This window comes from Molothrus aeneus, chromosome 2 (genome assembly GCF_037042795.1).
Source record: "Molothrus aeneus isolate 106 chromosome 2, BPBGC_Maene_1.0, whole genome shotgun sequence".
NCBI classification, from domain to species: domain Eukaryota; kingdom Metazoa; phylum Chordata; class Aves; order Passeriformes; family Icteridae; genus Molothrus; species Molothrus aeneus.
Window position 1 is genome coordinate 311485 of NC_089647.1, and position 20274 is coordinate 331758.

Here is a 20274-nt window from a genome sequence, read left to right on the forward strand (position 1 = left end):
GCTGCCCCGCGGGCACGGCGGCGGGAGCGCGGACTACGTTTCCCTTGGTGCCCTGCGGGCGGGCGGGCGCGCTCGGTGCCGCGCGGCGGCGCTGTTGGCGGAGCCGCTTCCGGCGCGGCGGGGCGGGGGCGGTGCTCTCGGGGGTCCCGGTGTTCCCGGTGTTCCCGGCTGTCATGTCGGCCCTGGAGAAGCAGCTGCATCTGGGCCGCCTGCCACCTCGGCCCCCGTTGCCCGGCGGCGGCGGCCAGTCCGGGTCCAAGATGCGCATGGGGTAGGCGGAGGAAGGGCAGGGGCGGATGCGGAGAGCGGGGGGAGCTCGGGGGGAGAGGTGACAGCGGAGCGGAGGCTCTGCAGGGCAGGGGGGCGGGCCGGGGGTCTGGAGGGACCGGGGGCCTTTACTGGGGGGATCTGCCAAGAAGGGAGGCACGGTATTCCGGGTCTGGACAGGGAAGGGTCATTACTGGGAGATCGGGACAGGGAATGGTCATTGTTGGGAGATCGGGACAGGGAATGGTCATTATCGGGACATCTGGACAGGGAATGGTCATTGTTGGGAGATCGGGACAGGGAATGGTCATTATCGGGACATCTGGACAGGGAATGGTCATTGTCGGGGGATCGGGACAGGGAATGGTCATTATTGGGAGATCTGGACAGAGGGGACCTTGTCCTGGGGGATCTGGACAGGGAATGGTCATTATCAGGACATCTGGACAGGGAATGGTCATTGTCGGGAGATCGGGACAGGGAATGGTCATTATCGGGACATCTGGACAGGGAATGGTCATTGTCGGGAGATCGGGACAGGGAATGGTCATTTTCGGGGGATCTGGACAGGGAATGGTCATTATCGGGACATCTGGACAGGGAATGGTCATTGTCGGGGGATCGGGACAGAGGGGAGCTCGTCCTGGGGGATCTGGAGAGGGAATGGTCATTACTGGGGATCTGGAGCAAGATCATTGTGGTGATGGCCATAAATGGCCACAGTGGTGGCCATTCTTAGGGGGTCTGGAAGGAGGGCTGGTCCTGCTTCCCCGTGCTCCAGGTGAGTGGCACCTGGATCAGGCTGCTCCAGCTGCAGAGGCACCAGTGCCCAGCGTATCCTCAGGCCGGGGGAGGTGCTGGGATCAGCTCTCCAGCCCTTTCCTCCCGGCCCTTTTGCCATCCATGTTTGGAGGAAGGGTCCGGCCCCATGTCTGGGCTGTACCTGAGGGTGTGGCTGGGGGGAGAGGGGTGTGGAAATTCTCAGGACCTGAATTCCTCAGCTGCAGTTGGACTTGGGTAATCCTTGTGCTGGGTCACTTTCCAAGTCAGAACATTCCATGATTTCTCAGCCGCAGGCACCCATGTGAAGGCACTGCCAAGTGACTTTAATCCCTGCTTAAATCTGCATTTCGAGATGATGGAAAAGTCTGGGATACTCTTTAATCTTTTCAGCAGGGGTTGAGAGCACATTTTGGGATCTGTGGGGGAAGGCTGACCAGTGTCTAAGGGTGTAACATGTATTAATTTATATAATTCTTCCTCTCTTACCATGCATAGGGTTTTAAACGCTGTCAGGGAAATTATTGTGAATGAAACAAAATCCAGCACTGCGGTTAAGGATCAGGAATTCCCCTGGAATCTTCCCTTGGAAGCAGTGGGGAGTTATAATCATGCTGTGGTTTGATGTTCCTCTCTGCCCCCCAGTAAATCCCTTTACAGGTGATGTTCCTGTTGTGGGAGGTGCTGCACATCCAGCATGGAACGGCCTCATCCAGAGGGGCCTGGGGCTTCTGTGAAAAGGAGACAAGAGGGAGTGGGATAAAAGTTTAGCTTAAGCTGAGCTTACCCTTACCAAAGTTCAGTTCTGTTCAAACAAGTGCAAGATTCCCCCTGAAGAGAATTCCACCAAAAGAGAAAGGGATTAGTTGTACAGGGAAAACACAGTGTGATTTACAGTGCTGGCAGATGTGCAGGGCTGCCCTGAAACAGTCCTTCAAAATTCAAACTTCTACAGGGAACAAAAATAACTAAACTTAGGAAAATATTTGTTTGCTGCATTAAGCATCTCGCATTTATAAATGTGATTTACTTCTGCGCTTTCAATTTCTTGAATTGCAAGCCAGGCTTTTAAAAAATAGGTTTAACCTTAATATCCAAGAATGCCAGCAACTTGAGTTTTCCATGGCTAAATCCTCTGACCAGTGTGTTGGGCACTTTCTTTTTATTCCCTTTTTTTTCCACCATGCAGGTCATCTTAATGTGACTGTGGTGTAGCTGAAAGCAGATCTTGACAAGCAGAGGCTCAAGCATGTGAGATTGCTACAGAAAAACAGAATTTACTGAGAACTTCCTAACTTAAATAAAGTCTTACATTTTTTGGCGACATGCTGTTAAAAGGTTCATGTGTGTTTCAGTAGTTCGTAAAAAACCAGCACCTGTTGCTGCATTTAAATCCGTGAAAATAAACTTGTTCCTAGCTTTTTTCTTTAAAATTTATTCTTTCCTTGCTATTTTTTCAGTACAATCACTTCCTTCTGTCTCTCCGTGGGAGAGAAGTCAAGGTGGCCGAAGCAAACTGAATCTTGGAATGGTTCAGGTTGGAAAAGCCCTCCAAGATCCTGGAGTCCAGCCTTTCCCCCAGCCCTGCCCAGGCCACCACCACTGCCCCACGTCCCCAAGTGCCACATGCACACAGCTTTCAGTCCCTGCAGGGATGGGGACTCACTGCTGCCCTGGGCAGCCCTTTTGGGGAGGGAATTCTCCCTGATATCCAGCGTGGCTCCTGTGACATGCTTGGGAGTGGAGCATGGGATGCGTGCTGGAATTTCAGTGCACTTCATGGCACGTGGCATCAATTCCTGCTTTGCCAGCACAGTCCTCTCCTCCCTGGATTTAAGTGCTCTCCAGCAGAAATGATGGTTCCAAAAGGCCCTTTCCAAAGGAGGCTGGAGCTTCTCTTAGGCTCGAGCAATATGTGAAACTCAGCCTCTGGGAGGAATTCCGTGCCCATTTCTTTAAGGAGCGCTCACGGCCAAGGCTGTGTTGGGAATTGCAAGTGATTCCTTCAAATTACTCCATGGATGAAAACCAAAAACAAAATCGAAATCACAAAACAAAACAAAATCAGGCTTATGGGCTGACTCTGTGTTCTGTGGGGGAATAAAATAATAGAATTTGTAAAGCCACCCCCCATGGCAGCAGATCCCAACAGCTGTAGCAGCTTCTGCATTTCCTGTCTTGTTTGTTTTTTGCCCTTTGTTTTTTGCTAGTGGCTCATTCAGAGCTAAGCACCTGCATGGGATTTAAAAGTGAAAGTCAGTTTGCTGTTCCTTTCCAATGTGTGAGTAAAAATCACACACAGTCTCTGAAGATCTTTCAATTATCTAAAAGGGCATGATTGGATCAGATCTGTGTAATTCAATCATGGCAATTCCTACTCATTTCTTCCTTTTTAATCCACTTTTTCCCCTTAGAATCCTTTTAATAAAAAAAACCCAACAATTTATGTATTCAGCATCTCTAAGGCAGAACTTAAGATACTGTCCTTGTCAATTTTTAGAATTTCTAAATACAACTTGTCAGCCGTGGCAGTTCGTACTTGTAGATGATGTTTGATTTGCTTGGGTTCAAATATGATGTGGGAATGAAATCTCCTGATTCATGCACTTGTTCTATATTTGCTTTAGTAGTTTTAAATAGGGGCTCTCAGCAGAAAAAGGACTTTCTGAAAATGGTTCCTTCTGCTTGGTGCAACTATTTTTTTTTTTTTTTTTATTTTAGGAAAATACCTGAAAGAAAACCCCTTCAAAAACTGGGGAAAGATTTGCTGAGCCATGTGGGCATCCTAAGGATCAATGACATGACAAAGAGGGTAACCTGCACAATAGCATAAAACAGAGGGTGCCCAGAATTTGTTTTGTAATTCCAGTTTAATATGCTGGCTTGGAGTTTAAGGATCGGTCTAGAAAAGTTATTATGTCAGATCCATTTCTGTTTTGGTTTGCTGGATACTTTAAAAAGCTATTAGTTAGTTCTGCCAGCTTAAATACTGGCCAGCAAAATATGACTTCAACATAGGAAGGTGCAAAACCACAGCTGCTGTTTATTTGGGCAGACTTCTAATTCTGAATGTGTGGTGATGCTTCGCTAAAAAAAGCAGCTCTAGGAAAACTCAAAATCAAGGATTCCTTTCTTTGGAGGAACTTGTTTGCTCAGCCCTCTGTGGTCACCTGGGATTTTGTGGAAAGCAGCGCATTTATTCTGCCCTTTTGGGGGTCCAGGGTGAAACCTGAGGTCGCTCGCGTTTCCTCACCGTTGCTCGGATGCCACGTTCCCTACAGATTCTTGGTGTCACAGCGATGGCAGGGCTGGGCCACCAGGGAGTTCCTGCTGCCCAGCACATCTGTGGATCGGTGGGAAGGGCTGTAGCCAGGCAGATGACAGCATGCGCTGGTCTCCTGGAGCTGCTCAGGGCAGGGGAGCCCAAAGGCAGCTGTAGCACGCTGTGCAAGAGCCTGGCTGCAGCTGAAATGCTGCACTTTGAAAGGGTGAAGGAATTCGTTTCCACTGGCTGCACATCCTACCTATGCGAAACCCAGAGAGGGGAAATCATCCAAGCTGTGGGCAGTTCTCTGCATCTCCAGAAAGAACCAGAACTGGTATGGAGAGAGCATGTGATCAGGGCTGGGATGGCTTCCAGGCAAAAATTAAGCTTTGACTGTGATATTTTTTTCCTTGATCAGAGGATGAGATTAGGCTGAGGTGGTAAAAGAGATTAATATTTTCTGGATTCATGTAGGTGTGTGACTTCTCATTTTATTTAGTTGAGATTTAACAAGAAGTCTGGAAACCCCCAGAAGGGAATTTGGTCCATTCAGGGGGTGGCTGGTTTATGTTTCATATCCTAGAAACACCAGGGGAAACAGAAGTTTTGTTTCTGCAAAATTGAAAAGCTGCTTTGTCTGTTATTTTCTATTTCTTTAGGAAGCCGAGAATTCAGGAGAAACTTCTCCAGCAGGGATTTTTCTGCTCTGAAGGTCTTTCACCTCTCACGCCCATGCTTGATTTTAATATTCTGTGCTGCCTGCCTGCCTCCCCCAGAAGAGCTGAAGTGCAAAAACATGGTTAAAATGGTGCACTGTTACTCATCCTGTATCCTGGGCTCGAATTGAGCCTAATTATGCCACTTCCAAAATTAAGCACTACTCTTTTAGCCTTACTGAGTAAATACCAGCCCGAGAAACAAATTCTGCATCAACTGAGTCATCAGGAAAATTCTGATTGCAGAGCCTTTTGTCAGTAATGGTGGTACAAGGAGAGGGCACAGCTGCACCTTTTGAAGGAAGCAAAAAATAAATTGGTTTGTCAGCTGGGCACCTTTTGCCTGTGGGTCACTGCAGACTCGGAGGTGGTACTGGGACAGTATCACTGTTCTGTTTATTTTCCCTTGCCTTGGGCCTGTGTAGTGTAAATCACCATTGCTCAGTCTTCCTTGGAATGACTCGATGAGGAAAGTACTCTCTTCTCTGTCTCCACTGCGTTTCCTCACTAGGAGCAACAATTAGGGGAGGATTCCTTCACTGACAGTAGAATTCTGGATATTGTGGTTGTGTGGGAATTTCACTGATGCGCCGTTTGCTTCCAGTCTGCGCTGTTGTGTAACACCAGCGAGAGGAGGCCTGGATGCCAATTTCAGTGGAGGACTTTAAAAATAACTCTTTCTTATGGAATTTTTTCTGTCTTGCAGCCCTGGAAGAAAGCGTGATTTTTCACCAGTGCTTTGGAGCCAGTACTTTGAGTCTATGGAGGACGTTGTGGTAGAAAATGAAACTGGCAAGGATATATCCTTTTTTCTTTCCCCATATGGAATTTGTCATAATCCCAGAGATCATGGGGGAGGTTTCACGTTTTGTTTAGTTTATTGGGGTTCCTCAGCTTTTTCATGTGTTCACTCTCATCTTCCATTATGTCTCCTGCAAGGTTCAGTGTTCATAACCAGAACTATCCCTTCTAGGCTGACAGTTAAACTGTGCCTAGCAAGGCAAATTCCTGATATTGCTTCTTTAGTAATCATTTTTAATTTAATTTAATTTAATTTTTTATAATTCTTAAAAAGCGTTTCCAACAGCCATGGGCAGGGACACCTCCCACTGTCCCAGGCTGCTCCAAGCCCCAAAGTCCAGCCTGGCCTTGGGCACTGCCAGGGATCCAGGGGCAATCCTCTGGGCACTTGTGCCAGGGTGCACACCCTCACAGGGAGGAATTTCTTATGAACATTTAATCTAAATCTCCCTTCTTCTAGTTTAAAACCATTTTTTGCCCTCTCATTATTTTGCCTGTGTAAAAAATAACTCTCCATCTTTTTTTCCTAATGGATTTCTAGTTTTCTCTTAGTTCACCTCCCTGTTGTGCCCAGGGAGAAAAGGACAGGGGATAGGAGAATTAAAGAGGGGGAGAAAACCTGGGCAGCAGGAATACAACTCTTGAAGCTTAAACTGAGTTAGATTTTTGTCCAGACAATGCTTGAACATTCCTGTTGGTCAGATAAATGAAAGGTAGAAATAAAATACTTTTTGGTATTGCAAGCTCCAAAATTCACTCTGCTGCCTTGAAGTAGCTCTGAGAAATGTCTTTAACTGTTCATACACTTTTCGAATTTACAAAAGTGGCTTGGAGGGGCCTGTCTTGCTGCTGCTGCACGGTGGAGGCCACTCTGCCCTGTCCTGGGCTGTGTTTACTGTAAGTAAAGCTGCTGCTCTGTTTGTGGCTGCAACTGCTTGTTGCTGCTGATCTCCCTTTGCAAACAACATTCTCTCTGTCTCTGCTTGCAGTCTGCAATCATCAGCAGGATCCAGTGTAGGATTGTGGCCTTAGACCTCCGAGGCCATGGTAAGTCAAAGAAATAAAGCTGGGGTCAAATCAGCGTGTTACACATGCTCCCATTTTTCAAAGGAGATGCATCGAGTCCCTCTCAGGATGACTGGGAAAACATCCTTAAGGCATCCCAATTTGATTCAAAAGCAGGGATGGAAGACTGGCTTCTGTCAGAGGCTGAGACCCCCTGAAGTTTTGCTTGAGACAGTGGTGGACTGCTTCCGTCCACCAAGCCCTCTTTCATATTTCCATAACCTTTAAGTGGTCCTTGCCATGAGAAACGAGGACTGTTCTTCCATTTTAAGATTCATAAGGAACCAAGTGTTCCTGTTAATTCTGTGTTTCTTAATTATTCATGTTCATTGCAGTGGGCTTGCTCTTCATATCTGTGCCTAAAAGCTTTGTACCATCACTGCTCTAAGTCCTGAGGGGGCCTGAAGCTTTTCAACTTAAGTGAACTTAACTTGGGTTGGGTTTTTTTCTAGGAGAAACAAAAGTAAGGAATCCTGAAGATCTGTCTGCAGAGACTATGGCAAAGTAAGGAGACTTACGCTCGTTTCCCTTTTTACAAACCTCCCCTTTCTCTCCTTGGCTGAACAATAAACTCCTTGAGGGCACACAGCCTTCATTCAGAGGAGCTGGAAGATTAACTTCACGTGATTCTGGTAGTTACCCCTCCTTTCCTTCCATTCTGGGGCAGTTTGAAATGATGTTCCTCCCAGCTGAGTCAGATTCCAAGAGCTGGAGTTGTTCTCCCAGTACCCTGAGTTTTTAAACACTGAGCACTTTAAACGTGCCACATGCTGAAGAGTTCCTAAGGGAGGTGGAATGCTTCCCTTAGAAGCGTGGGGTATTTTAGTCTGAATCACCAGTTTGACTCTTCCTCAGCCCCTGGGGTGACTGGTCAGGGCGGGCCCACATTGGCCTGGTAACACTCCTGAAGTCTGGGTCACAAACACAGGATTTTCAAGCATAGAATTGCTTTTCCAAACTGTCACGACCCGCTTTGGCATGCAAATCCATCCCCCTCTTGACAAAACTGTAAGAAAAGCAAATACCCACTGCTAAGCACATTATGTTCTGCCCATATTTAGTACAAAGAGACTCTTTGCTGTGAGTACAACTAAATGATGAAGGATTTTGTAACCTTCCCATGGACAAATCCACTTGGTTTGTTGAGGGGAGGCCATGTGTGAAATGTATTCTGACTTCCATTGTATACCTTATTCCTGCTGCTTATGCCTTGTCAGATCCTGATGTGTAACTGTCCTGAGGAGATGCTGGATTAAATAATTAGAATATTTTAGATCTGGAGCAGCACTGCTGTGGGGGGAAAAGCAAGTTCCTTTTGTTTTGAAACCTTCCCCTCTTCTTAGCAATGAGCTTGAAATTTAGCCCTGAATATCTTTTAAAGAGGAGCCTTAAATTATAGCTGGTGTTCCTGTTTGTTCTTTTAAATCAAGTCCTCAAACAATTTTCTCTAGTGAAGCAGACAAGCCGGTCAATCTGGTCAACCTGTTCTTGTGTGGTTTTTTTGTGGTGTTTTTTTTTTGTGGTTTTTTTTTTTTTTTTAACTTGTTTTCCATTTTCAATAAAAATGGAATCATTTTTTCCAATAAAAATCGCTCAGTTCTCAGGTTCCTCTGAATGGCTGTAGTCAGGAAAGCCAGCTTGGGGGGTGTCTTTAAACTGCTCTACAGGAGATTTCAGCTGTGAGCTCTGCTGCTGTTCTGGGGTTTGGGAATCATACCAGCCAGCTTTCCCATCCTGGCAAAAGTGTCAGGAAGTGACAGCTTCAGTTTAACAGGAGGTACCTTTTGGGAAGGGTGGGGAAATTGCCCCTTGCCTGTCTGTGCTCACAGAGAGTCTCAGTGTTTTTGCTCGTGCTCAGTGTTGTTCGTCTTTGCCATGGTCAGCAGGGCCAGCAGTTATTTTTCTCTCTCTAATTCCAGTTTCTTCTTTTAAGAACAATGAATTTCTTGGTTTTTGCTTCCATGCAAGATGATTTGACAGCTTTTTCTCACCTTTTATTTAACGTTCCCACCAGCAAGTGTCAGCCTAAAACGTTTTCTACAAGGAATCACAGAATTTGGGCTGGAAGGGACTGTAAATTTCATCCACATGGGCAGGGACACCTTCCACTAGGCCAGCTTGCTTGACCATCTTTTAAATTAGTACCTTTTGAGTGAGGATGCTGCTAACAGAAGGAGAATGGCACGGATGTGCAGGGTTTCCTGCTCTGCAGCAGCGACAGCAGAACGAGCCGGTGTGCAGCCTGGGGCTCAGCGGGGTGTGGGGCGCTGCCCGTGCGGGCCGTGTCCCTGCTGGGCGCCAGGCGGGTTTGCTGTGCCTGCAGGGACGTGGGCAGCGTGGTGGAGGCGCTCTACGGGGACCTGCCGCCGCCCATCATGCTGATCGGGCACAGCATGGGCGGCGCCATCGCCGTGCACACCGCCGTGGCCAACCTGCTGCCCAGCCTGCTGGGGCTCTGCATGATCGACGTCGTGGAGGGTGAGTGTGCCCAGCCCTGCTCCTGGCACCGCATCCCCCAAACACAAGGGTCTGCGCCCTCTCTAAACCCAGCCCATCCTCCCTGCAGATCCTGTGCGCACAAAAAGCTTTCCGTGTGACCCCTCCTTCTCCTTCTCCTTCTCCTTCTCCTTCTCCTTCTCCTTCTCCTTCTCCTTCTCCTTCTCCTTCTCCTTCTCCTTCTCCTTCTCCTTCTCCTTCTCCTTCTCCTTCTCCTTCTCCTTCTCCTTTCTCCTTCTCCTTCTCCTTCTCCTTCTCCCTTCTCCTTCTTTCTCCTTCTCCCTTCTCCTTTCTCCTTCTCCTTTCTCCTTCTCCTTCTCCCTTCTCCTTCTTTCTCCTTCTCCTTCTCCTTCTCCTCCTTCTTCTTTCCCCTTCTCCTTCTCCTTCTCCTTCTCCTTTCTCCTTCTCCTTCTCCTTCTCCTTTTCTTCCTTTTCCTTTTTCCAGCTGTCTTCCCTCTGTTTGCCTTTTTCCTGTCACAGAATCAGAGGATCAGCTAGGTTGGAAAAGTCCTTGGAGATCACTGAGCCAAGCCTATGACCTAACACCACCTTGGCACTAATTTCTTTGAAACACTTTCTTGGTGGGGAGGAGGGTGGCTTTTGCTGTACTGCTTGGTGCTGATAAATGACTGCTGCTTTCTCTGTCTGAACATCCTACCTGTTCAAAAAGCAATTTTCCAATATGACTGTTGGCTTAGCAATACTAACCTGTACTTTCCTTAGCAGCATTAGATTGCTGGGGAGCTCCAGCTCTCTGTGAGGGCATTGCAGCCAGTTTTGTGTAGAGGGATGTGGCAATAATTTCATCAGATGCCGTGAAGCTGATGAAGATGATGCCATTTGCTTTTAGGTACTGCCATGGATGCCTTGAACAGCATGCAGAACTTCCTAAGGAGTCGTCCCAAAACATTCAAGTCGCTTGAGAATGCCATTGAGTGGAGGTAAAGCTTGGTTTCAGCCTCTGGAATCACTTGTCTTTGTCGCCTGACTCCCGAAGGAAACAAAGTTTGTATAATCTGGCTGTCGACAGGCCCTCTCCCAGCCCCCTGCCATGGGTTTAACCCTGCTTCGCTGTTTCCCCACCAGCCTTCTCCCTCTTTCTCCTCTCAGTTACAGTGACAAAGGGAGGGTCACAGAAGTTTAGCTCGAGCCACTCTGTTCAGTGCGAGAGCAGGGGCTTTGGGAATGGTTTGGGAAGTCCTGAGATGTAGAGGAGTTTAACTCCTCTTTCTGGGCCTGCTGATTCTTGAATCTCTTCAGTAAATATTTCTGTCTTATGATTATTTTTTCCCCCTAGTGTAAAAAGTGGACAGATAAGAAATCTTGAATCTGCCAGAGTTTCTATGGTCGGTCAAGTCAAACAGTAGGTGGCCTTTGGTTTCTTTCATTTATTATTTTAAAATCTTTTTTTTTTCTGTTTTACAACACCATTGCTACATAAGTGCACTTGAAAATGAAAATTTCTTAAAGCAAAATTGCTGAACACCTATGGTTTAATCCTGGGTGGTGTTTTGCTTTGGACTTTTTCCTTTTGCCAGGGAATCAGTTTCTGATTTTATTTTCACAGGTGCGAAGAGGCTGCCAGTCCTGAATGCCCTAAAGCCATAGTAGAGGGAATTATTGAGGAGGAGGAGGAAGAGGATGAGGATGAGGAAGGAGGAGGCTCTGTCAACAAAAGGAAGAAAGAGGATGACACAGAGGTTGGGAACTTGTTGCTGTGTTTTCAGCTTCCTCTGCAAGAGCTGTCACCTGTGGTTATCCAAATCATATCCAAGCTACAATGAAAGGCAGCCACTCCAGGGAGAGAAAACTGGATGTGAGCCAAGCCCAAATGTTCAGACAATTTGTGAGCTATTTGTGTCAGTAAAGAGTAGCAAATTGATTGCCCTGAATCCTGCAGGCTCTTCTCCTCTTGGCGTAGCTCTTGCTGACTTTCTTGTTCCCTAGTCATGTACTTTGATTTGGAGAGAGACTTAGAAGCAAGGAGGGTCATCCCTGGAAGTGTGTACTCCACCAGAGGGAGCCAGTATTGGTTTTATTTTTTATATCTATGTATTTATGCATTTCCAGGTGGCTCCCTGAGCTGGTTTTCTTTCTGCTGTTTTGCTGATCACTGATGCAGAGCTCTCTCTCCTCCCTGCAGACAAAGAAGGAGCATTTATACACGTGGCGAATCGAGCTGGCCAAAACAGAGAAGTACTGGGATGGCTGGTTCAGGGGTTTATCCAACCTCTTCCTCAGCTGTCCCACTCCAAAGCTCTTGCTTCTAGCTGGTACGTGTCCCTCCCAGCCCTGGTGTGCACCTCAGTGATGTCACACTTGCATTTTAGAGCACAGGGTCAGCATTGGGCTGCAGTGGTTCCTGGGCTTCTCTGTGTCTCCTAAAATAGCGTGGTGTGATCTCAACTTCTCCAGTGAAAGTCAAGTACAGCTTTAAGCCCTTTTTGTATACCTTAATAGCAAATACCTTTTGTAAATACCCTTTTAAGTAGTAGGGAGGGGTGTGCTCCTGCATTTTTGGCTGTGTTTCTTTGCTGTAACTTTACTCTCTCAAGGTGCAGCAGTGAAATGCCCTTGTCTGGGTATCAGAGGTGTTTATTTTCTGCTTTTCAATCTAATGTCTCTTTTAGAATACAGAGTAAAGCCTGGCTCAGAGAATTGTGTTCTCTCTGCTTGTAGGTGTTGACAGGCTGGATAAAGATCTGACCATTGGACAGATGCAAGGTAAGTATTTAGTATTGTTACTTCAGCCTTACTGTAATGCTCTTTTTGCATGACAGCTTGTTGCTATGGGTGCAGTCAATATCCAAACAAATGGGTATTAAAGAATTTGTCCATCCCAAAGTGTTCTCCTGCTGTGGTCAAGGAAAGGTGGGGAAGGTGAGCAGGGAAAGGTTCAATTCAAAGGGCTGCTGCTGTGGGTTTTGTTCAATCCAGCGTTCAGTGCTCCCAGCAGTGGAGCTGCTACACTTCTCTTGGATCAGAATGATTGCCTGTGAGGGCTTTTCCCTAATCCATTTTTCCCCTTTCTAGCTACATCCCTGATGTTCCTAGCTAGGACACTTGGGACCATTCCAAATTCTCCCATCTCCCAGTGTTTCTGACAGACAGCAGACCAAGATTAAGCACTTCATTCATGTTTTGGGGCTTGGGTTGGGGTTTTTCCCCCCATCCCAGCCTTCCAGAGCAACCAGTACTAGAGAGTAGTATTGGACAGCAGGATAAACGTTACCTTAAGGTAAATCTGGTGAGAGTTCTAACTCTGACACCTGCCTGCATTGAGGAGCTCTGAGAAGCTCAGCTCCATTTGAACTCCTGGGAACCTGTTCTAGTTACACCTGGAAAAGGTGAACTAAGCAGCTGGTCCATGTTTCCTGTGGAGACCATGGGCTGTGCATGGTGTGGAGTCTGCTGAGACTCCCTGCCATCCCTGGGGCCCCTTTTCCAGCTACACTCAGTGCTGAGGTCAGTAGGTGCAGAGTGTGAGATCTGTGTGCTGACTCTCTCAACCCACAGGCAAGTTCCAGATGCAGGTCCTCCCACAGTGTGGCCACGCAGTCCATGAGGATGCTCCAGACAAGGTGAGCCCCGCCGTGGGGTTGAAGCTACAATAATCCACCATCTGAAATGCATAAAAGGATCTGTTCCTTACCATGGAGCAGAGATCGTACCTCAGGGGCATCTGTTGGCACAACAACTGCCTTTCACCAGCAGCTTGGATTTTTTAGCTGTCTGGAAAGCCCTGGCTAAGATGTTACATGCCACAGGGCTGGGCTATGGCTTTAACTCTCAGGCTCGTGGTGATGTACCTAATTCCACCCATGTGGAGTGTGGATTTCTCCCCCTTCATTCCTCATGCAGTTCCCCACTATCCCTTGCACAATTCTGCAGCGTTAGAGGTTTGTCTGTGTTTTGTTGAGTGGTTCAAATTTTCCAAATAGAAACCAAATGTTCCTTTAGCAGCTCTGACAGAGCAGTGCTGCTTCTGGGCACTGCTGGAGTTTGTGTCCAGATGGAAGCAGGAATGCGGTGCAGCCAGTGGAGCCTGTGGTTGGGAACACATCTGGTTTTAAAGCTCGTTCTGCACCGACAGCTGTGTTAAAACTCAGCCTTTCTGTGCTTCACTTTACAGTCTGAAATAGGTATTTTTATCTAAACATACTGAGTTCTTAAGCTGCTACTGGTTTTTTATACATTCTGAGCAATGTTGACCAGGCTGGACGGGGCTTGGAGCAGCCTGGTGTAGTGTAAGGTGTCCCTGCCCATGGCAGGTGTTGGAAATGGATGAGCTTTAATGTTCCTCCCAGCCCAAACCATTCCAGGTTACTGTCTTGCATCCTGAATTTACCTTTTCTCCCTGCTAATTGTTTTAAGAACTACTGAAATGGGCGGAGAAAAGGTTTGGTCATTTCTTGATGGCAGGCTCAATGTCGGAGTAAAGCTGGAGGTGTGTTACACAGAGCTCTTGTTTTAAAGGAGCAAATGGTTCAGCAACAGACTCCTGAGGATGTGGACTGTTGTTGGAAATACTGCAGGCTTTGAAAACTGACTGGGTTTCGTCCTCTCTTAGTGTCCCTTTAAATCCTGAGCTATTTTTTCCCCTTCTCTCAGGTTGCTGAAGCTGTTGCAACGTTCCTGATCCGTCACAGGTTTACAGAGCCCATTGGTGGATTCCAGTGGTAAGGCTCCGTGGAGCTGTGTCCCTGAGCAGAGCTCCTGCTCTCACTGCCTGTCTGGCTCTCGAGGTGGGAGGCTGGAATTTTGGCACGGTGCTAAAAGCCACAGATAAACAAACAGCTCTGAATCACAGCCAGTAATACATTCAGTGTTTGTGTTCCTTTCAAATTTCTCACATATTTACGTGTGCTGATGAAACCTCCTTCCTTGGAAGGGAGGAGCAAAGCAGATTTCTTTCTCTATAGCCTGCCAGAAAGCAAAATGACAATTTTATGGCATTTAGCTTAAATAATATTTCATTAAGTAACCAAGGCCCTGCATTGTGGAAACAACTTGCATCACACTCCCTTGGCCAAGAAATACTGATGAGATGAGGCAGGTAAAGCTGTGTGCTTCACTTTGCAGACTTTCCATACTTATCTCATGTGTTTTCTTATCAGAATGGCCTGTGGAAGCCAGGCCCCTGTGATCAGCCAGGCAGTGAGAGAAGGGTGTGATTGATAAGCTTGATAGTGTAGGTTGATGTGTGAATAGGGAGAGGGAGAGGACCTAAGGGCTTTACAGCTAAATTTAGGTTGTCACAGAGTTTGCAGAGAATACCTTGATGCTAACATGGAGTCTTTCTTCCATTCTCTTTTTTGCCTCCTAGTGTGTTTCCTGCTTGTTAATATCCCGGTGTTCTCCAGCACTGATTCCCATTGTAAATAAACTGCACCAGAGGCCACTGTGATGTATCCATATCCTCTCATCTCCCAGTCCAGCAGCAGTGAGAAGTTGGTGTGAGATTCATCCCCTAGAACTAGCTCTCCAGAATATCTAAATTCTTAGGGACTTCCTTGCTGGGAAGCAGCTTCTACTGAAGACCATGAAGAGCTCTTCAGGCCCTTGGAACTGGGATCCTCTTCTCTGCTGCCACAAGGAAAGACCTCCTGGAATCCCATGTAGCCAATCATACCGACCTCGGCCGATTCTCAGGCTTTCCTGGACCCAGCTGCAGAAGGGCTGTTGGCAGTCCAGATCCACCGAGGGCACTGCAGCACAGCCAAAGGCTTCAGGATTTTTCTGTGGAATCACTGGATCATCTTGGAAGTGCCCCTTAGATTTGGGTTTTATACATACATACACTTTTTTCCCCCTAAAGCAGACGAGGGATCGGCTTCATTTGGAGCTCAGGTTTCATCTCACCAGAGCCAGCCTTAAGGGTTAAGCTGTGGGAAAAGCCTGGAGGCCACTTTCCTGGGCAAAGCTGGATGGGACTGAACCAAAAAGGCAAGAGGGGGACTGTGAGATCCATTTCAGAGTCTTGCAGTTTGTCAGGTGCTCGTTTCAAGTCCTCTCTGGGAAGGAGAGCCTGAATAACTCCATCCACTACAGACACATCCCAGGCCAGGGGACTCTGAACCTGCCTTCATGGGGAAGACCCAAGAGCAGCAGGGACAATGTGATCAGCAGGCAGTTTGTCTGTTTTCTGCCCCTGGAATGTGTTTGTCCTTCCCTTCTTGTAGCTGCCACACACAGCTGGGCAGAGATCAGCGCCTTTGAGATGGAAAAACATGGAATGGGCTGTAGGAAGACCCCTGGGAGAGCTTGGAGTCAGCCCTGCTGATGTTGATGCAGAGGTGTAGGCAGCTGTTCTCCCCAGTACAAGAGGAAGGACCCTGTTTCCACTGTTGCTTCCTAGATCATTTTGCTGCCTGCCTTCCAGAATTCCATGTGCACAGAGAGCTTTTCTTCAGGGTTCAGTTATCCACAGATAGCTCCTGGGCTCGCTTTCACCTAAGAGTCACTTTTGAGTCTAAGAGCAGACACGCTTTGGAGCAGTTTTCCTCAATATTTTGCTGGTGGATGTGTGAAACCCCTTTTTTTTTTTTTGCCTGGTGTCCATAACCCCCTGCTGCTGTCAGATGATTTTAAGCCTGCTCTGCCGAGGCAAAGTTCTGTGGTGACTTGGGAGCTGCCCTGCGCATCCCGTGACAAGAGCCATCAGGAATCCTTGGCACTTGGGAGGTGCAGGTGGGACAAAGGGTTTGACCATGGAGCTCCACTTGGCTGTGATTCACCAGGCACAGCCTCATTCCAGAGAGGAATGCCCTCCTGGCACTCTGGGCACTCAGGTGTGACAGGAGCAGTCGGTGGCTCTCTGCGCTTCCCTCCGTGAGTCACCGTGTTGATGCATTGATTTGATGTAATTCCACCCTGGTCTAGTTCCTGATGGATTCAGTGGGTCTTCAGTAGTCAAAATGCAAAACAGTTCTTTCCCCAGCCGTGTCCCCAAAATGGCCAAAATCCCCTTTTGCAGGAGACTGCTTGGTTCAGATCGTTAGGGGTGAGCGAGTGCAGCGTGTCTGTCCAGTCTCCATCGCGGTGAGGTCACATTCCTCCGTGGTGAAGTCACTTGGAGAGCCTGACTCGGAGCCTCGCGTTGTCCCTCTGATCTGTGAGCTGTCAGAAAGCCCGACCAAACAGAACCCTCCGTGGAAAGCCAGCCAGTTCTGTACTCTGCAGAAGCACCACCGGGAAAGGAACGATTCCTGCAACCCTGCGGGCTGCCTGGGATTCTGTTTTGCTGTTAACATTGAGTGAGTGAAAAGAAAATAAATATTCCAAGAGCCTGTTTAAGTGACTGGTGCGTTGCTCCGTGCCAGCTCCCAGCCCTGCCCAGGTGGCTGTTCTGGGACTCCTGTGGGGCTGGATTAAAAGGATGGGTTCCAGGGACAGCAGCAGCACCACGGGGGTGGGTGGAAGGGAAATTCCTTTCGGCTATAAAGTCAAGCCATGCACATTTTTGAGACTGGACTTCTGGCTGAGGAGTATTAATGCTCCTGCTGCAGTTTCCAGGGGGCTGCAGGCTGGGGTAAGTGGCATTTGGTGAAGAATACAGAGGCTGTGGTAAAAGTAACTGCAGAGAGAAGGAGTCTTCTCTCTGGCTCTCAAGAAACAGGGACACAGAGAAATTCCTCCCCAAAATTCCCAGCTTTGCATTTTTCCTGCAGCCTTTTGATTACTTAGAAACCCCTCTTGGTCTTGTTTCACTTGTTGGATTGAGGATCCTTCCCAATGGAGGATCCCAAGGTTTGGCAGGAGCAGGAGATGCACTTTGGGATGCTGGTCTGTTGCAGGCTTCATTTTAATTGAATAAATTAAATAAATAAATGTCTGAAACCTAGGATGGGTTTTGCCAGATTATCTGTACTGGACAAAGCCATCAGGGATTTACACATGACTGGAGCATTGGGATTGTTGGAAAAAGATTATTTCCTGTATTGCCAAAGCAGGTACTCTTGCTTTGAATAAATCAGGCCTTGAGGAAGGAATTAAACTCAGGCCTGGGGCTGTCCAGCCAGAATTTTCCCCTCAGATTGTGACAGGGGTGATGCAGCAGTAGGTAAAATTGTTGTTTTTCCCCTTTTGGCCAGGGAAAGGCTTGGACAACCTGAGGAAGGCCGTTCCAGCCCTGCTTCCCACGTGTTTGTGATTTGCAAGCAGCGCTGGGATGACTTGCAAAAGGCACAGCTGGGCAACACAGACCTTGGAGAATGCCCCCAGGAGGGTCTATTGGGTATTAGGAAGAAGTTTTTGTACAATTTAGGCCCTGGCCCAGGGTGCCCAGAGCAGCTGTGGCTGCCCCTGGATCCCTGGCAGTGCCCAAGGCCAGGCTGGATGGGGCTTGGAGCAGCCTGGGACAGTGGAAGGTGTCCCTGCCATGGCAGGGGTGGCATTGGGTGGGTTTTAAGGTTGATCCCTACCCAAATTATTCTGATTCTGTGACTTTAGCACTGACATTTTTCCTCTTCTCCACTACTGCCTTTTCTTTTGGGGGCAAGAAGGCCTGGGAAAAGGGCTGTGTGGAGTGCCTGGCAACCAGCTGTTCACTGGTTTGAACTGGTAATCCACACTCTTGGAAATCCAGACCTGCATCTTTAGGCAAGGTCACAAACTTGAGTTGATGGCTTTTCACTTCCAAGAGCCCCCGTCCCTGGTGCATTGTCCCTGAGCCTGGTGCTCTGCTCACAGGCTGGAAGTGCCCTTTGTGTTGCCCAAAGCTGCATCCCTCATTTGTGCTGTCTGTCCGTCCGTCCGTCCCTCTGACAGTGCTGCCCCCTCGGTGTCCATGTGGCATCCAACACAGCGGGAATGGGACCGGCTGTTTGCTCCAAGTTTTGCTGTTTCCAGAAGGAAAATGTGTGTGAGTGTGTGTGTGGGTGTGTGTGTGTCAGTGTCAGTTCCCTGGAGGCCACACGCCGTGTCCCGTGTCAGCCTCATCCTGGTCTTGTCCTGTTCTGTGTCCATCTCCCTCGCCTACAAATAAAGCATTTGTGAAAATCCTGGATTGGGAATTCCTGCTTTCCCTTTAGCTGTGATGCTCGGGCTCCTTGGAGCAGCCTGGGGAGGAAGGGGGTTGATCCAGCTATTCCTGCACCAGACCCAGCCACTGGGTTTTTCTGGTGACTCATGGAAGCCTCTTGTCATCCAAAATGCTCCCCCATCCCTTCCCTGCACCCCAGTGTGGGGGATTTAGCCACAGCTTTCACTTTTCCCCCTCCTTCCTGTGACCAATGACTCCCATATGTGCAGAAACATCTGGAAGTAATAAAAGGGCTGGTGAGTAACCTGTGCTTTGTTCAGCCTTCGCTGCGTCCTGCGGTGCTTGTTCCTGACTGGAACTGGGAGAAGCTGCAAGTCTTGCAGGCTGTTTTACATTCTGGCCGGATTAACAGCCCCAAAGAGCTGGTGGAGCCTCTGGCCTTGCCCAATGCTCCCTGCAGCTCAGCCCTGTCCCTGTGTGCCCATGGAAGGATTAATCCAGGCTGGATGAACACAGCCAGGAGCGATAAAAGCGCATTTCTGACCCCAAAGCAAGGAGAGCCTGGGGAGAGCTCTGCCTTCTGCTTCATCCCCCTCCCGATTTCTGTCCCTTCCCTTTGCCAGGCCAGGAGGTGATATGGGGATCTCCCTGGAGAGCTGGGTTTCCATGCCGGAGGGTTTGAATCTCACCCAAATGCCACCTGGATGAGCGGCTCGGTTTAGAGACAAGTTTAGGAGAAAAACGCTCTGGAAGGAGTGTTTCCTCTAAAGAAAGGGCTCAAACAATCCCTTTCTGCCAGTAGGCGGTTAACAGCAGTAGGTGAAAGCCCAATCATTTTTCCTCAGAGTGCCCACAAGGCACAGGAAAAAGAAAATTAATAAATGCTAGATATTGAATTGTCCGACCTTAACACCACTGCCCCCCCCCCCCTCCCGCTGGATATAAACAAAACCAAATGAAATTAAAGGAAACGAAACAAACCAAACCAAACCAAACCAAACAAAAAACCCCCAACAAAACAGAACAAAATCCCAGGAAAGGGGGGAAAGCCCACAGGGGCCGCAGCGTGGTGGGGAGGGGAGAAAATGGCGGCGGCTACCGTCCCGAGGAAGAGGAACACAAAGGGGGCACCCAGCACCTCGGGCTAAACACAGGGAACCTGTGGATTTATGGCGATGTCCCCTCGTCACTGCAGATGATGCCGCTGCATCTGGTGTCCTTCCTCCGGTTGGCTCGGCTGTGCCGAGTTTGGGGCCGGGCCGGGCCCCCCCCCCGTCCCCGGCCGATGCTCCTCCCGCCGGCTTTGCGGTCCTGGGCCCAAACCGAACCGAACCGAACAGCTGGGGGGAAAAATAAAAAAAAAACGGCCGAAGGATTGCTGGATTGCTCCCACGGTCTCCCAGGCCAGGAAAAGGGGGAAAAAAAGCGAACCCAACCCTCTTGCCTAGGCTAACAAAGCCCAGGCTCGCTCAGCGGGCTGAGGGAGGGAGCCCGGTCCGCTCGGCGCCGCGGAGCAGCGGGCAGGGAGGCACCGGGAAAGGCCGCGGAGAGCCGCGGGCTCCCGGGGGCTGCAGGGGCATCGCTGGGCATGGAGCGAGGGCCAGGGAATGGGAAACTGCAGCGGGCATCGCTGGGCATGGAGCGAGGGCCAGGGAATGGGAAGCTACAGCGGGCATCGCTGGGCATGGAGCGAGGGCCAGGGAATGGGAAGCTGCAGCGGGCATCGCTGGACACAGAGCAAGGGCCAGGGAATGGGAAACTGCAGCGGGCATCGCTGGACATGGAGCGAGGGCCAGGGAATGGGAAACTGCAGCGGGCATCGCTGGACATGGAGCGAGGGCCAGGGAATGGGAAACTGCAGCGGGCATCGCTGGGCATGGAGCGAGGGCCAGGGAATGGGA

The 20274-nt window shown here is 48.9% G+C and overlaps 2 protein-coding genes across 2 annotated transcripts in view; one reads left to right on the forward strand and one right to left on the reverse strand.

The window, feature by feature from the left end:
- Positions 1-200, reverse strand: part of C2CD3 (C2 domain containing 3 centriole elongation regulator) — a 37916-nt gene extending 37716 nt beyond the window's left edge. The window contains 3 exon segments of the mRNA XM_066571813.1: positions 1-130; positions 133-167; positions 169-200. Coding sequence (XP_066427910.1) covers positions 1-130; positions 133-167; positions 169-200 — 197 coding nt within the window.
- Positions 128-18395, forward strand: PPME1 (protein phosphatase methylesterase 1). Its single transcript, XM_066571811.1, has 14 exons — positions 128-271; positions 5735-5828; positions 6634-6726; positions 6819-6876; positions 7347-7398; positions 9218-9372; positions 10241-10331; positions 10688-10753; positions 10958-11090; positions 11534-11663; positions 12070-12114; positions 12907-12971; positions 14002-14069; positions 14717-18395. Exons 1-14 carry the CDS (start codon positions 174-176, stop codon positions 14733-14735), a joined length of 1167 nt encoding a protein of 388 aa, XP_066427908.1. The 5' UTR covers positions 128-173; the 3' UTR covers positions 14736-18395.
- Positions 18396-20274: the final 1879 nt, after the last annotated feature.

Excerpts from the sequence above, each read along its gene's own strand:
- PPME1 (XM_066571811.1), top strand. The coding sequence starts at position 174 with ATGTCGGCCCTGGAGAAGCAGCTGCATCTGGGCCGCCTGCCACCTCGG. Across the intron at positions 5,829-6,633 it reads AAAATGAAACTGGCAAGGAT|ACTTTTCGAATTTACAAAAG; the intron begins ATATCCTTTTTT and ends AACTGTTCATAC. Across the intron at positions 7,399-9,217 it reads TCTGCAGAGACTATGGCAAA|GGACGTGGGCAGCGTGGTGG; the intron begins GTAAGGAGACTT and ends CTGTGCCTGCAG.